Raw genomic sequence first — 17,127 nt, 5'->3', positions numbered from 1 at the left:
CCAGTTTGGAAGGATTTTATTCGGCAGCTCCACGGGGCAGGGGGAGGGGACGGGGACAGGAGGATGGTGCCACCAGCGGGATGCCACAACCTGTCCCCTGTGGAGCAGAATACAAAAAGAACCTGCCAAGATCTGAGTGCTTCTTCCCACGGGAATACGGGGTGGAACTCAGCCTGAGCCAGGAAAGTGAAGAAAACGGGATTTAAAAATGCTAAAAAAAGGGGAATTCTCTGTCATAGAGGCAGGAGTCGATGGGATTTCCATCGAAACCTCCAGTTTGGGGTATTTTTCCCCGGGGAACCAGCTGCTCCGGGTGGCACCTTTTCTACTTTTTTGCTGCTACCAGCTGAAAAATGGCCATTTTTGGTCAAGCAGCAGCGGCGCTGACACCCCAACCCCCAGCAGCTCCCCCAACACCTGCCTGAGGGGTGATTAAAAAGCCTGTTCCTTAAATAAGAGCGACACGACGCGGAGCCTCCGCAATGTCCGTGGCGAGGTTCTGGGACCGCCGTGCTGGGGGAGAGAGGGAGGGAGGGAATCGTCCCTGAAAAACGGGTCAGTTTTAAAAAGCTTTGAGGTCCCGCTCGCCGGGGCGGGTGGTGTCCAGGCTGAAGAGGCAGAAGGCGATTTCCTGGCAGGGGCTGGTTGTGCCACACTCGAACAAGCAGCCGAAAACGCCGCCGGGACAAGCGGCCAGGTCGGAATAACCGGCCGGGCCCGGGCACAGCACCCACGGGAGCTGCCAGCCCGCCCCGTCCCTGGGCCAGGGGTTGAGATAAACCCCCAGATCCCGGCGGCGATGCCGGTCGGTGGGATGGGAGTAAAGTAACCAAACGGGTTCCCCGCCAGCTCCGGAAGGGGCAGAGAAGCCCACCACGCTGCCCTGGCAGCCCTGAGGAGGTTCCCCCAGCGCTTGGCAGCGCGAGGGGCGCTGGAAACGCAGCCCCCGGTCGGCGCTGAGAGCCACGGCCCGGCAGCCGCGCCGCGCCCGGGCGCTGCAGTACAGCAGGGGCTGGGGGGCTTCCCCGCCGGAGATCTCGGCTACTTGGCACTCGCCCGTGGGCTCCCCGCCCAGAGGGGCACCCTTGTGCCAGCTGCGCCCGCCGTCGTCGCTGTAGAAGACCAGGGAGTGCTGGCGGGTGCAGCAGGGCAGCGGCAGCAGCCCGCACAGCCAGCCCTGGATGCAGTAGGCGTAGGCGGGGACCACCAGGCGCCCCGAGGAGAGCTGCACCCCGTGCCCCGGCCCCACGGCGAAGGTGGCCCAGCGGGACAGGTCGGGGCCGACGGTTTGTTCCGTCAGGTCCCGCAGCGGGGCCCAGGCGCGGCCGTCGTGGCTGGAGGAGCAGCAGAGGCGGGCGGCGTTGCAGCCCCCCCAGATCTGGCGCCGCTCGGTCTTGGCCCCCTCAACGCAGATGCAGAAGAGGAAGATGGTGCCGCTGGTGGCGTCGTAGAGGGGACAGGGGTTCATGGTGCGGTGGCCGGGCAGCACCAGGGCTGACAGCTCCTCCACTGGACCCCACTGCCAGAGAGGAGGGGAGAGGGGCTCAGGTTTGGGATGCACCAGTGTCAGGGGATCATGGAATGGTTTGGGCTGGAAGGGACCTTAGAGATCATCTAGTCCCACTCCTGCCTGGGCAGGGACACCTCCCAGCAGCCCAGGCTGCTCCAAGCCCCATCCAACCTGCCCTTCAACACTGCCAGGGATGGGGCAGCCACAGCTTCCCTGGGCAACCTGGGCCAGGCTCTCCCCACCCTCACAGCCCAGAATTTCTCCCTCACATCTCAGCTCCAGCTCCCTCTGCCAGCTGGAAACCCTTCCCCCTGCTCCCAGCCCTCCCTGCCCTTGTCCCAAGCCCCTCCCCAGCTTTCCTGGAGCCCCTCCAGGCCCTGGAAGGTGCTCTCAGGTCTCCCTGGAGCCTTCTCTTCTCCAGGCTCAACACCCCAACTCTCCCAGCCTGGCTCCAGAGCAGAGCTGCTCCAGCCCTCCCAGCATCTCCGGGGCCTCCTCTGGCCTCTCTCCAACAGCTCCGTGTCCTTCCTGTGCTGGGGACCCCGGAGCTGTTCCCAGCCCTGCAGGGGGGTCTCAGCAGAGCAGAGCAGAGGGGACAATCCCCTCCCTGGCCCTGCTGGTCACGCTGCTGGTGACACAGCCCAGGACACGGGTGGGTTCTGGGCTGGGAGTGCCCCCCAAACCCACCCACCGTGGCTCCCGGGGACGTGGGAGGTCACAGCTCGTTCCTACAGCCCAGGTTGTTTCTTTACCTGGACCGAGGAGCCCCGACGGTGGCCCCGGCGCAGCACCAGGTACTTGGCGTCCTCGTCCCTGGGCGAGGAGCGTTTCTCGGCGAAGGCCAGGAAGGTGGCAGCAGGGGGGACGTAGAGCAGGGCCGGGATGCGGTAGGTGATCCCGCTCTCCTGCCGGAACAGCGTCTCCCGCGGGAAACCCAGCGCGGATCCCGGCGCTGGGGGGGACGTGGGAAGGGTCTTCCCGCCATCCCCCTGCTGCCGGCAGGGCGGGGAAGGTCAGGTGGGAAAGGGTTAAATGCCGGCAGAAGGAAGCGAGGGGGGGGAGTGGGGGGTGGTCCTGACACCCCCCCCAAAAGTGGGAAGAGAGGGATGAGGACTCACCTGGAGGCAGGTGGTGGCCTGGGACATGGTGGCCTCCCCTGAGAGGGTTGGAAGGGGAGGAGGGAGGGTGAGAGTGGAGCCCCTCGGTGGTCCCACCCCCTCACCCCCCATTGTCCTGCCTGTCTGCAGTGTCCCCATCTCCCCTCTGTCCCACCCAGGCTCTCCTCTGTCCATATCCCCCCAACACCCCCCCACTGCCACCCCCCCCCCAGGCTGTCCCCAAGTGTGCTCTGCACCCCCAGGGCCCCCAAAGCCCCCACCCCCTTTAGCACCCCTGGTGTCCCCAGCCCAGACTCCCTGTGCCCCCCCCATTCCCTACGCTCCCCCCCCCCCCCAAATCCTCCCATGCATCCCACCCCTGTGCTCCCCCATGTCCCTGCAACCCCCCCACAGCCTGAATCCCTGCACACAGTGACACCCCAGAGTCCCCACACAAGCTGGGACCCCCCCCCCCCTTTGTCCCCATGTTTCAAATCCCTGCATGCACTGCCCTCCCCCCCGCCCCCCCCCCCGGCCTATGTTGGGACACCCCCTCCCTTTACCCCTACAGCCCACCCCCCTCAATGCACTGATCCCCCATGCCCAGACCCCCTGCAGCCCCCAGCCTCACTCCCCACATGCACTGACACCCCCTCTCAGCTCCCCCCCCCCATACCTGCAGCCCCCACCCTGCACCCCCAGCCCCATTCCCTACACACAACGATACCCTCTCTGTGACCCCCCAATGCCCGAATCCCCCCTCCTGCCCCCCTAGAGCCCCACTCATTGTACGGACCGACCCCTCCCTCCTTCCCCTCCCATACCCAGACCCCCCCCGCACCCCAAATGCCCCATTCCCTGCACGCACCGACCCCCCAACCCCAGACCCCCCCTCCTGTACCCCCAAACCCCCACTCCCTGCATGCACCGCGTCCCCCCATACCCAGACCCCCCCCTGCACCCCCACAGCCCCATTCCCTGCACGCACCGAGCCCCCCAATCCCAGACCCCCCCCCTCTGCACCCCCACAGCCCCATTCAATGCACGCACCGAGCCCCCCAATCCCAGACCCCCCCCTGCACCCCCACAGCCCCATTCCCTGCACGCACCGAGCCCCCCAACCCCAGACCCCCCCCCTGCACCAAGGCCCTATTCCCTGCACGCACCGAGTCCCCCCAATCCCAGACCCCCCCCTGCACCTCCACAGCCCCATTCAATGCACGCACCGACCCCCCAACCCCAGACCCCTCCATACCCCCAAAACCCCCACTCCCTGCATGCACCGCATCCCCCCAACCCCAGATCCCTCCCCTGCACCCCCACAGCCCCATTCCCTGCACGCACCGAGCCCCCCCATACCCAGACCCCCCCCTTCCCCTCCACCCCCCCATTCCCCGACCCCCCCAGTCCCTCCCAGTCCCCCCCAGCCCCCTCACCCGCCGCCCCTTCCCGGCAGCTCCGGGCCCGGCAGCGGGAGGTGGGAATACACCCGGGAATCCCGCCCCCTCCTTTCCCTGAATCCCGCCCCAAAAACGCGCTCGACGTCACTTCGCTTTTATTGAGAAAAAAAAACACCAACCACCAACCCCAAGCTCCGCCCCACGGAACAACCCGGGGGGGGGTTGGGTTCGGGGTGGTTTTTTTTTGGAAAATGCCGGGTTTTTTTGGAAGGTGAGGGGGTGTCGGGAGGAAGCAGCAGGACACCCCGGCTCGGGAAACCCCTCAGACCCCTTCCCAGCCCCTTTTTTTATCTCCTTGTTGGTCACACCCGAAATGTGCGGGTTTGGCTGCTCCTCCCCTCCCAGCGCCTCAAACATCGGGATCTACAACAATCCCCCCCCAAAAAAAAAAACCCCAAATACAGAGATAAACGTGCGGGTCGTTTCACGGGGATTTTGTTCTGAATTCCTAATGAAGGGAAAAGTGACAGGAGTGGGATGCAAATGATAAACCTTCCCCCCCCCTCCAAAAAAAAAAGGTGTTTGCTGCGGGAAAAGGGGTGAGGGGAGGTGACACTGTCCCCTCCCGAGGGTCCCCACGGGCAAACCCCCCCCCCGGGTCACCCCAGAGGGGACAGAGCCAGCGAGGCTGACACAGAGACTGAGGAATTCCAACAAACCCCCCCCCTTGGGTCCAAGATTCACAGCCCCGCTCGCCCCCCAAGGTCCCAGGGTTTCAGGATGTTAGAAATGAAATGTAGTGTTGATTTTGCATTCTAGTGTTAGAAACGTAGTGTTGGGTTTGGTTCACATATATATATATATACTTTAGTGTTAGGAATATAATAGTTTGCTTGAGATAAGTGAGATGTCTGCACATTCCAATTATTTTAAGAGTGGTTTATGGCCCAAGAAACTGAGGGACCCACCTGGATGCGTTCTTGTGTGATGTGCTCTAGGTGACCCTGCTCTAGCAGGGGGGGTTGGACTAGATGATCTTTCGAGGTCCCTTCCAACCCCTAAGATTCTATGATTCTATGACTTAATTGGGCTCCATCTGGGGGATCTGAACATGGAGAAGGATTTATGGCCCAAGATCAGGCCGAACAAAGCTACTTCTATGTTGCTCTTCAGGGCAGGATGACACCAGGAGATTGTTAATTGGGAAGGCAGCCAAGGGGGCAAGAAAGATCAAAATTTTACCTTAAAAGGTAAAAAGTAAACTGCTAGAAGGGAATGTGTAAACAGGGGCGGGAAACTTATAGGATAATTTGAAGCGTGGGATGGGCTGTAAACCCTGGAGTGCCCAGCCAGGGGGGAAACAGGGGAGGGAATTTTGCGTGGGGAATAGGGAATATAAACCCTTATTCACCTTGCTATGGGTGTGCCTGCTTGCTTAGGTCACCCATTCTTGCAAGGATGTAAATAAACTGTGCTTGGCTGAAGGATCCGTGTGGGCCTGTCATTGGCGCGACAAACGTTTCTCACAAGGACAACACCACAGGCGACGATTGACTCGATTCCCTTTGTTAATCGCCTTTATTGGTGTTAATTGCGGCCGCTCCCCGGGTCTGGTGGTGTCAGAGCTCACTTGGTTTTCCTCTCCAGGGCCAGGCTGTCGTGCAGCTTGGACACCTCGGGCTCGTAGGCCTCCATGACCAACGTCCCGTTGTTGTCGAAGAATTTGGCGATGGATTTGGTGAACTCTGCCTCCCTCTGCTGCTTGGTTTTGCCGCTGATGAACGTCAGCTTCAGGGTGTACTTGTCGTCAAACCTGCGGGAGGGAGCGGGAGCTCAGAGCAGGACTTGGAAGCCCTGGCTGAGCCAAGACACCAACAAGGAGCTGCTGAGAAATCCTCCTCTTCATGAAGAGGGAAGAAAAACAACAAGCCCACCACCCAGAGGGGAGGTCCCCGCACAGGCAGGGAAACACGTGGGTTATTAGACAATTAAAAGATTATGATACCCTTTAATGATTTAACCCCACACCCCCCCCATTTAGAGAGAAGCAGAATGTGAACATTTGGGGCAGAGAAGCTCTTGCCACCCCTCCCCTTTCAGGTGGGATGTTGATTTTGATGGAGGAAAAGAGGTTCTTAGGTACAAAGAAAAATGTTCAGGGTGATCCCAGGGAGAGACTGGGATGGAAATGGAGCAGGTGAGAGCAGTGACCCCCACACAGATCATTGTTACTTCTGAGGAACAATATTTTATGCTTGAATGGGAAACAGGAACCCAGGGCTGGAGCAGCTCTGCTCTGGAGCCAGGCTGGGAGAGTTGGGGTGTTGAGCCTGGAGAAGAGAAGGCTCCAGGGAGACCTGAGAGCACCTTCCAGTGCCTGAAGGGGCTCCAGGAAAGCTGGGGAGGGGCTTGGGACAAGGGCAGGGAGGGATGGGAGCAGGGGGAATGGCCTTAAACTAGAGCAGGGGAGATTCAGGTTGGGTATCAGGAAGAAGGTCTTTACACTGAAGGTGGTGAAGCTCTGGAACAGGCTGCCCAGAGAGGTGGTGGAGGCCCCATCCTGGAGACATTCCAGGCCAGGTTGGACAAAGCTTTGAGCAACCTCATCCAGTTGAAGAACATAGAATCATAAGAGTTGGAATGGACCTCCCATCGAGTCCAACCCCCTGCCAGAGCAGGAACACCCAGGGCAGATCCCACAGGAACGCATCCAGGTGGGTTTTGAAAGTCTCCAGAGAAGGAGACTCCACAACCTCTCTGGGCAGCCTGTCCCAGGGCTCTGCCACCCTCACAGGAAAGATGTTTTTCCTCATGTTGAGGTGGAACTTGAGATGTCCCTGCTCACTGCAAGGGGGTCAGACTAGATCACCTTTAAAGGTCCCTTCCAATCCAAACCATTCCATGATTGATTCTACTAATCATGAGCTGCCTGGGAAGCCTCAAAAGCTGAGGGCTGAGCAGCCCATCCTCTGCAGAGACCCCAATATTGCAGAGACCTCAATATTCCCAACCCTCCATTTTGTAGCTGAGTTATCAAAAATGCAGCTTTTCCACCCCGTTGTGGGTTGTGTGGCAGCTCCAGGCAGGGGAAGGCAGCCAGGGAAGCCCCTCCAGGCCGAGGTACCGTTTGAGGCTGGAAGAGAGCTGCCAAACGTCGTCAGGATCCATCCCTGCTGGGTCTTTCCTGTGAGCTACCAGGAAAATGCTCTTCTCTTTGTAGGAGGTGTAGATGGTCAGGATTCCCATCATCACAAAGTATGTGCAGAGGGGGTTAAGGAAAGGAAGGTGTCGCAATGAGAAGCAGAAATGAGGCAGAGAAGTTCCTGGGGTGCCCTCAGACACTGACATTTAACCACCTCTCAGGATGTTCCCAAACAGGTTCCTTGGCTGTTGCCTCATTAGCATGAGAAATTAAACAATTATTGGGCCTCTTTCTGACATCTCTGCTGTCACACAAAAGCATTAATCAATGCCAGGAAGTGGGAGGAAAGGAGATGACTCCCTAAACGTGTTTTTCTGAAAGGGCTTTTTCCAGCCACATAAAAGGCTTCATTTGTGAAACCATGAAGTAAATTTAAAAAAAAATTAAATAAATCACAACCATTAAGCACTGTTTTCAATTCATTTGCTAAATAATTGGAGCAGTATCTGTTGGGAGATGGTGGGAAAACATGAGACCAAACAAGTCATGGGATGACTTGTGTGCTCTTCCCAAGCACAGTCCCAGCCATTAATCTTTCTTCTATTTGGAATTAAATCATTTTAAAGTGCTGCAAGATTAATTATCTCATTATTGGTGCTGAGAATCAATCAGAACTGCAGCCTGGCTCTCCCTCATTGAGGTGTGTTACAGCCAGACAGGCAGGAATTTTACCATCACATGAAAACTGTTTGATTCTCAGCTGATCACCACAGCCCAGGCAGCAACATTCCCACAGGCCTAAAAATGGGAATCCAGAGAAGGGCTTTTTTGTGCTTCGTGGGGAAAATAAAACCCCTTTTGGGATCAATGAGGCGACGTTTGGAAAGGATATGACACCACACAAAAGGCAAGCACAGGTTTGGACTCAGGGAAGGGGTGGAGGTAATCCCAAATCAGAGCCACGATGGCAAAGAGGCAGGAGATGGTGCAGATGATGAGGCGGCCGTCGATCAAGTGGAAATTTTCCACATATTTGTACTTTTCCAGGAGAACCTGTGGGAGAAACACACAGTTCAGATGGTGGTGTGCTTTTCAGACATTTGCCAAACTGCTTCTGGGAAGGATTTCATCGTCGTGTCATAGAATCATAGAATGGTTTGGGTGGGAAGGGACCTTAAAACTCATCCAATTCCAACCCCCTGCATGGGCAGGGACACCTCCCAGCAGCCCAGGCTGCTCCAAGCCCCATCCAACCTGCCCTTCAACACTGCCAGGGATGGGGCAGCCACAGCTTCCCTGGGCAACCTGGGCCAGGCTCTCCCCACCCTCACAGCCCAGAATTTCTCCCTCACATCTCAGCTCCAGCTCCCTCTGCCAGCTGGAAACCCTTCCCCCTGCTCCCAGCCCTCCCTGCCCTTGTCCCAAGTCCCTCCCCAGCTTTCCTGGAGCCCCTTCAGGCACTGGAAGGTGCTCTCAGGTCTCCCTGGAGCCTTCTCTTCTCCAGGCTCAACACCCCAACTCTCCCAGCCTGGCTCCAGAGCAGAGCTGCTCCAGCCCTCCCATCATCTCTGTGGCCTCCTCTGGACTCTCTCCAACAGCTCCACGTCCTTTTAATGTTTGGGTTCCAGAACTGGACACAGGACTCCAGGTGGGATCTCACAAGAGCTGAGTATTTAGTTCAAAAAAGTCTTGATTTTGCAGGCAAATTGAACAGAATCCTGATGCAGGACTCATGCCTGCCTCAGACACCAGCAGAATTACTGATATTCTAAGCACAAACGCTGCTTTGGCCAAGGCAAAAGCAAGAGATGCTAGAAAACCAGCCTGGCACTTCACCATCAAACCAAAAAAAGTTGATAGGTTTTAAACCAGAGGTAGAAGGGAGAGAGTTTTCCAAGAGGGAGTCATCAGGAGCTGCAGAAGGTACCTTTTTGGCAGAATCATCCAAGGAATTTTTCACCGCTGAACCGTCCCATTTGTCAATCTTCACCGGTTTGTCATCGATCTTCCACTGCAAGAGAGACCAGAGGGGACTGAGGGCCCGGGCCAGGGCCTGGCCTTGCATCTTCAAACCTTGTCCTGTCGTGAGCAGGAAGGGGGGAGGCAAGGCAGAAAATATCTACTTGTTTGGGAAAACCTAACCAGGACCTGTCCCATAGCTCTGTGGCACAAGTCACCTCAGCACTAAGGAACTGGTGATGTCATAGAATCATGGAATGGGTTGGGTTGGAAGGACCTTCAAGATCATCCAGACCCACCCCTGCCATGAGCAGGGACACCTCCCAGCAGCCCAGGCTGCTCCAAGCCCCATCCAACCTGCCCTTCAACACTGCCAGGGATGGGGCAGCCACAGCTTCCCTGGGCAACCTGGGCCAGGCTCTCCCCACCCTCACAGCCCAGAGTTTCTCCCTCATGTCCAACCTAAACCTTTCCTGTTCCTGCTGCCACCCCCAGAAGGTGTCAGAGCTATGCCTGAAGTTTTGCCTTTGAACTCACACTTTCCAGCTGAGCTGTTACAAACTGACCCTTTGGGGCTTGTTGAGAGCAGGTAAATCCTAAGGCACCCTGAACAATCCAGGTAGAAGGTGGGGAATACAAAGGCACAAACCAGGAATGACGTTTGGGTCAGACCAACCTGAAGAAGGAAACCAAAAGACTCCATTGCTCTTCCATAACCAGATTTTCCCCAGAAGTGGGTCCTTTATCAATAAGGAATCTTAGACACAACAGGCTCAGCTTTTCAGAGGGACTGATCTTCCTCTGGACTGTATTATTTTGGGGTGACATTATTCCTTGCAGCCACAGGGAGATGTGGAACCCTGAGCATTTTAAGCCATCCATGATTTCAAACAGTTGAGTGGCTGGAGCTCAAATTTTAGCTCCTGTTAGAAGCAATTCTCACCTTCACCCCTGTCAGGAGGACTTAAAAGTCACAAACACCTCGAAAAGGGCTCTCACATCAGCCTAAAGTCACTAAATATTTTAGGTGGCCACTTCTTTGTAGCATTTTTTGGGGGTGAATAAGCACAGATGACAATTGAAAGCCAAACCCTTTGCCCTGAAAGGTTATTTTTCCCTATTAAAGCACCGACAGCTCTTTTATTTCTTGCCCTTTGGAATTCCCAGAGATTAAAAGTATCAAGAGTCAGACTGGGGAGAGAAAAAAACCCCACAACTTTTTTTTCCCTAAGTAGTGAATTTGGAATCTGAAGTCTCTAGGGAATAACATCAACACTTAATCCCTCCTTGTCCCACAGAGAAATCAGAAAAGCTTGGAAGAAACCCCCTGGGACTTGACCTCCCAGCTCCCAGGTGCAGTCACGAGGGAGCAGAAGAAAATCTGTCCATGTTCTCAGGTGATCAAAACCTTAAACCAAAGTATTTTCCTGAAACAGCACCAGCTACTTCTGCTATAGAATTCAAAGAATCCCAGACTGGTTTGGGTTGGAAGAGACCTCAAAGCTCATCCAGTCCCACCCCCCTGCCTGGGCAGGGACACCTCCCAGCAGCCCAGGCTGCTCCAAGCCCCATCCAACCTGCCCTTCAACACTGCCAGGGATGGGGCAGCCACAGCTTCCCTGGGCAACCTGGGCCAGGCTCTCCCCACCCTCACAGCCCAGAATTTCTCCCTCACATCTCAGCTCCAGCTCCCTCTGCCAGCTGGAAACCCTTCCCCCTGCTCCCAGCCCTCCCTGCCCTTGTCCCAAGCCCCTCCCCAGCTTTCCTGGAGCCCCTTCAGGCACTGGAAGGTGCTCTAAGGTCTCCCCAGAGCCTTCTCCAGGCTGAACTGCTCTGGTAGGGTGCAGAAAAACCCTGTGATTTTGAAGACAAAACTACTGACCAGCAAGGCACGTGTGCAGCTGGATCTGCTACTGGATCCATCAGGAACTGAGCCCTGGACTCAGATGTGACATATTGTCCTTCATGGTGCTTGTGTAGCTCAAGAGAAGCCACCCAGGACCCAGGAGGGAGGGTTCAGCACACAGAGTTTATTGTTGTCACTGGTGAAACTCCCTGAAAAAGCTCAGCCTTCTAATTTATTGTTTTTTTAACCACAGGCCCCTAAAGGAACAATTCTGAAGTAAAAAAGATACCTGAGCAAATACCCTGAGTAAGTTTTCCACATTTCCAGGGCAAGGCAATCCTTAGGATAAAATGACCAGCCTGTTCCTAAGGGAGAGGAAGAACCCAGAGATCCTCAAGAAGTGGTATTTTTGTCACACATTTTACAATGAAATGTTCAATATTGGAGGTTCTGCTCTTGGCAGCAGCATCATTTACCTGCTAGGAAAGCACATCTAGCTCACCAACAATGCTCAAGCTTCTAGCCACTTATTATGTTTGGATTTTCTTCCTACAAGCCCACAAGGATGGAATCAAGGTTTGTGCTAAAACTTCTCTTCTCCTCCCAAATAAAACCAGCAGCTTTCTAGATAAACCTGAAGACAGAACAGATGGAAAACACCAATGAGAAAAGCTCAGGAATCAAGAAATGATGGGAAATAAAGCCCTAGGCCTTTTTGAAAGCCATTTTCTGGGCACTCTGGACTGTCAACACTTCACTTGCAGAAGGGATTTGCACAGAGGGGAGTATCTGTGTGTAAAGTGAGGCCAGGAAACCCCTGACAGGGCAAGAGCTGGATTCCCACCTCCTGCTCTCTGTCCCAAACCACCTGACACTGGGATTGCCAGATAACACCAGTGACATTTATCTGATGCTGTTCTCTCTCAGAGAACCATCAGCACTTTCAGGGGCAGAAGTAAAGCCCACATGACATTCTTTTTAAAACCAAGCTGTTACTGGGGGAAAAAATCTAATCTTAGACTGTCTAAACCAACCAGCAGCTCTTCAGGTTTCCCCGTGAGTGAGGCTGTTGTGCTTCAAGACAGAAACAGCTTGAGAATTCCAGGGGGGTACATGTCCTGAAGGACCTTTTCATGGGGACACATCCATGGTTTGGGACTTCAGCCAGGGAGAAGCTTTAGCCCTCTCTCTACCTGTGCTGTCATGTTCCCCTGAGGTTCCATCTTCTAACCCAGCACTGCAATGCTGCTGCTTCTCTCTTTCTTCCAAGAGGAGCAGAAGGAGTTGGTTCAAGAACACCACTTCAACCCACTCTACCTGTGTCCAGATGTGCCCAGAAATGCCTGGAGATTGATGTCTAGACACCAAACCCCTGCCTGGTGGCCATCCCCTTGTTCAGCCTGGAAGAGAGACAGAGCTTCAGTCTCTGCCACCAAGGGCTCAGCCTCAAGCAGGGGAGAAGCCTCCAGCCCCCCTGGGCTCTGCAGAACAGCCCTGCCTGGGCTGTGGAGGTGAAGCTGCACTCAGGTCCTGTGCAGCCTGGCAGATGCAAACATCTCTGCTCCTCCACCTACTGGATGGTCCTTTCCAACCACTTCATTCTGAGCACTCTGGGTCAGAGCTCCAAAGGCCTGAAAGGAAAAGCTCAGATTTTGGTTCCGGCCTGATGAGAGGGGGGAAAAAAACCCTCAACCAGTTCAAAACAAGTTTCTAGTCTGGGTGTGTTTTGACTCCTTGGTTTTAAAACCTAAATGAAAGGTTACCAGACTTGTCCTGAACTCATCCTAACTCTGAATGGGAAACAAATAAGGAATTCTACAGCCAAGCACTACTAGGAACTGGATTGGCTACCTTGAAAGTGTATCTGGGTAAGAACAAGGCCTCTGAGTGGGGACTGAAACCCAGCCAGAAGTAAAAAAAAAATAGAATAAAATCACAAATGCAATTTCAGAAAGCTGAAAGCCGAACGGAGACGGACACACAGCGCTGACCTCCGAGGAAAGGTGCTGCTGCAGCTGGGGGGCAGCAGGGAGCTTCTGCGGCCAGCTCCCAGAGTCAGCGTCATGGAACGGTTTGGGTGGGAAGGGACCTTCGAGATCATCCAGTCCCAACCCCCTGCATGGGCAGGGACACCTCCCAGCAGCCCAGGCTGCTCCAAGCCCCATCCAACCTGCCCTTCAACACTGCCAGGGATGGGGCAGCCACAGCTTCCCTGGGCAACCTGGGCCAGGCTCTCCCCACCCTCACAGCACAGAATTTCTCCCTCCCAGCTCAGCTCCAGCTCCCTCTGCCAGCTGGAAACCCTTCCCCCTGCTCCCAGCCCTCCCTGCCCTTGTCCCAAGCCCCTCCCCAGCTTTCCTGGAGCCCCTCCAGGCACTGGAAGTTGCTCTCAGGTCTCCCTGGAGCCTTCTCTTCTCCAGGCTGAACACCCCAACTCTCCCAGCCTGGCTCCAGAGCAGAGCTGCTCCAGCCCTCCCAGCATCTCCGGGGCCTCCTCTGGCCTCTCTCCAACAGCTCCGTGTCCTTCCTGTGCTGGGGGCTCCAGAGAGAAGGGGCAGCCAAAGAAGCCTTTGCTTTCTCAGCAGACAGGGCAGGATCTGAGCACTCACAAGGCTCATTTTTCAAGCAACCACCTGCATTTAAATCCCTTCCCAAAGGTCCTTTGTCAGCAGGAGGCAAGGAAGAATCCTGCAGGAGACATTTGAAGATGCTCACATCTCAGAAGAAAGAAATGCCACAATCTTAACTTATTTCCCCCCCTGTCTCTGCCTTGTTCCTTCTGTCTCTCTGCATCACACCCAGCTTTAGCCTGCAACACCTTCTGGGGTTGCCTGTTTGAATATTGCTCTGAAGGCCCCACCACACTTTGGGGATGACACACACAAATCTCCCAGTCACACAGGAAAAAGGGTTTGTTGCTGCTGCAAGAGGAGCCCCAGCGTAGACAACATCAGCTCTTCAAGGGGAGCAACATTTCTGTGCCTCATCTGTGATTTCTGGCACAAGAAAATAAAGTTAATTCTCCTTTCTAAACCCTAAAAATCAAACTCTTCAAACTTGGACACATGATGTTGCAGCTGAGGGAGGCTGGAAGGTGATGAACATCAGCTCTGTTGACGTGGCTGCTCAGCCTCAGAAGATGATGAACATCAGCCCTCTCGATGTGGCTGCTCAGCCTCTGCCTTGGAGGAAGGAAATCCTGACCTCAGCTTCCCCAGAACACCAGTGCTGCTCGACTGTGCTCACACTCCACACCCCCTGGTACCAGAGAGCTCCTGCTGGGGCCCAGGAGCTGAAGGCTGTCGTAGCAGCTGCTGTTCAGGAAGTGGTTTCAGTACTGGAGCTGCTCTGGTAACAGCAGAGGGTGGTTAATAACTTCGTTTTGTGCCAAACAGGTGAAATCTCCAGGTGTTTGGGAGGACTGGAGCCAGCTCTGCACACCAGCTCAGGTGCTGTGGGTGGGCACACTCCAGTGGGCCTGGTTAAGGGGTCAGGATTATCACAAATGCTTAAAGAAGGTGAGAAGGACAAAATAAATAAATAAATGGGGCAGTTAAAACACCAATCTCCCTAAACTCAGCCTGATTTAGCTTTCTAATGAAGCACAAAAACACACACACAAAACAACCAGCCCACTCTAAGACTTTAAAAGCCTCAGTGATTGCCCATTATTTCTGTTTGAGAATTAGTTGAGCAAATCATGGACCTCAGGCCACAATCTTCCCCCTCCCCTCAGCAACAGTGTGTTTCCCTCACCAACAGCTCCTTTTCCTTCTGAAATAACCACCCCTCAGCACCCAGGAAAAGTGGCCAGAGGAGCAGGAAGGCCTGGAGAGCATGAGAGTTCCCAGAGTTCTTGGAAGTTTAACCCCAAAGTGCTGTCATGTCAAACCCACAAGCTGAGCACCCCTGCAGCAGCCAGCCAGGGATATGGAACCAGCTCCACAATGGGATCTGTTCTTTCCAAGGAAACCCAAACAGTCCTTAGGGACAGTGAGGATAGTTCAATCTCAGACAGACTCAAGAAAACTACACTCTTCAGAAACGATGAATGTTGGTATATCCATGAAAAGCAGAAGGCTTGCAGCTGCAGCGTTTGGAAGTTTAAGGGAAGATGCCAAACACAGCCCTCTGAACACACACTGCTCCCCCCAGAGATCCAGGCACAACTGGTTCCCTCTTCTTGTGGGGAAAAAAAAATGCCCCGGGGCCTTTGGTTTCAGCTACCGGACCGAGAAACACCACAACGAGCCGCGACACAGACACATGACCACGGAAAACCGCGCCGGGGCGAAAGGAACTTGACAAACCGGGTCCTTCAAACGACGGAGACGGGGCTGGGTTTATCGGGAGACCTTGACAGCTCTGCTCTGCTGTGCCCAGCGCTACTTTCCTGGCGGAACCCCCGGCGGGAGGAGGGCAGGTGCGGGGAGTCAGGGCGGCTGGGGCTCCAACCAGCCACGCTGGCAAAACCAAACGGCAACACGAGCAGAGAAGCGACCCGGCTGGCGGCGGCTGCTCCTTCAGCGGCTACCCGCGCGCACCGCTCCCTCCCCGCTCCCCTCCGGGGCTTTATCCGCCGTTTACCGCCCGTTTCCCCGGAGGAAGCGGCGGCGGAGCCCGGAGTTCCCCTCAGGGGGCTGAGGCCGGAGCTGCCCCCCCCCCCCCATCACCTCAGCACCGCCGGGGGAGCCCCGTGAGGCCCCAGCGCTGCGGCCGCGGCTCGGGGGAAGCTCTAGAGACCCGGTGGGGCAGCGGGAGGCCCCGTGGGGCAGGGGGAAGCCCCGGGAACCCTCTCCCCCCCCCCGTTCCCGGGCCCGGTACCTTGTCGAGCAGCCCGTTCCTGCCGCCCCGCGCCGCCATCTTCCCGCCGCCCGGCCGCCGCTGATTGGCTGCGCGCGGGGGCCGCCGGGAGCCGCGCGGCGCGCTGGGAAGGCGCCGGCCGCGCCGTCGCCATGGCAACGCGTAGAGGCGGGCGCGGGGCGGGGTAGGCCGCGGGTGAGGGGCCCGTTCTTGGGGGGGAGGGGGGATGGCTGGGGAACCCCCACTTGGGTGAGGGGGGAGAGGCCGTTGGAGGAGCCCGGCTGGGATCTTGGGGTCTGGGGCCTGTGGAGGGTGAGGGGGGAGACGTCGCAGGGGGGGCTGCTCTGGGCTGGGGAGGAGCCGGGACTCTGTGGTTGTGGAGCGGAGGGGGTGTGGGGGGTTGTGGGGGTGTATGGGGGGTTGTGGGGGTGTGTCAGTGTGGGGAGGGGGTGTGTGTGGGGTGGGTGAGGGAGTGTGGGGGGTTGTGGGGGTGTATGGGGGTTTGTGGGGGTGTGTCAGTGTGGGGAGGGGGTGTGTGGGGGGTTGTGGGGGTGTATGGGGGTTTGTGGGGGTGTGTCAGTGTGGGGAGGGGGTGTGGGGGGTTGTGGGGGTGTATGGGGGGTTGTGGGGGTCTGTCAGTGTGGGGAGGGGGTGTGTGGGGGGTGGGTGAGGGGGTGTGAGGGGTTGAGGGGGTGTGTGTGGGGTGTCTGGGGGGAGGAGGGGGGGAGGTCTATGGAGTGGGAGGTGTGAGGGGGGTGTTTGTAAAGGGGGGGTGGTGGGTGTGTGTGGGGTGGGTGAGGGGGTGTATGTGGGGGTGTATGGGGGGTTGTGGGGGTGTGTCAGTGTGGGGAGGGGGTGTGTGTGGAGTGGGTGAGGGGGTGTGTGGGGTTGTGGGGGTGTATGGGGGATTGTGGGGGTCTGTCAGTGTGGGGAGGGGGTATGGGGGGTTGTGGGGGTGTGTCAGTGTGGGGAGGGGGTGTGGGGGGCTGTGCATGGGGTGGGTGTGAGCGTGGGTGGGTGTTTGTGCGGGTGCCCGATATTGTGGGGAGTGGGTGTGAGAGTGTGTGGGTGTGGGGGGCTGTGCTTATGTGGGGGTACGTGTTTGTGGGTGTCTGACACTGTGGGGAGTGGGGGTGTGGGTGTAGCGGGGTGTGTGAGGGGGGGGTGCGAGTGTTTGTGCGGGGTGTGCCCGGGTGTTGGTGTTTTGGGGTGTTAGAAGCATGGGCTGTCTGCCTGCTGGGGCGAGGTTAGGAGGGCAATAGGGCGGGGGGGGGTGTGTGTGTGTGGGTGGGGTGTGTGGGGGTGTGGGTGGGTGTGGGTGTGGCTGAATGGGCCTTCAGTGGCTTCAAGCAATAATCCAGTCTTGGGGG

General features: G+C 56.7%; 2 protein-coding genes across 2 annotated transcripts; both read right to left on the bottom strand.

The window, feature by feature from the left end:
- Positions 1 to 4,104, bottom strand: NEU3 (neuraminidase 3). Its single transcript, XM_051608755.1, has 4 exons — positions 4,044 to 4,104; positions 2,629 to 2,666; positions 2,263 to 2,502; positions 1 to 1,519 (listed from the first exon to the last, which is right to left on the bottom strand). Exons 2-4 carry the CDS (start codon positions 2,653 to 2,655, stop codon positions 563 to 565), a joined length of 1,224 nt encoding a protein of 407 aa, XP_051464715.1. The 5' UTR covers positions 2,656 to 2,666; positions 4,044 to 4,104; the 3' UTR covers positions 1 to 562.
- A 1,453-nt stretch (positions 4,105 to 5,557) lies between these two features.
- On the bottom strand, positions 5,558 to 15,845 carry SPCS2 (signal peptidase complex subunit 2). The gene is made up of 5 exons (XM_051608803.1): positions 15,779 to 15,845; positions 9,077 to 9,160; positions 8,043 to 8,202; positions 7,132 to 7,267; positions 5,558 to 5,820 (listed from the first exon to the last, which is right to left on the bottom strand). The coding sequence occupies exons 1-5, from the start codon at positions 15,815 to 15,817 to the stop codon at positions 5,634 to 5,636; spliced, it is 606 nt and encodes a 201-aa protein (XP_051464763.1). The 5' UTR covers positions 15,818 to 15,845; the 3' UTR covers positions 5,558 to 5,633.
- Positions 15,846 to 17,127: the final 1,282 nt, after the last annotated feature.

The sequence above is a fragment of the Apus apus genome, chromosome 1 (genome assembly GCF_020740795.1).
Source record: "Apus apus isolate bApuApu2 chromosome 1, bApuApu2.pri.cur, whole genome shotgun sequence".
NCBI classification, from domain to species: Eukaryota; Metazoa; Chordata; class Aves; order Apodiformes; family Apodidae; genus Apus; species Apus apus.
This window is presented reverse-complemented; position numbering and strand designations above follow the sequence as displayed.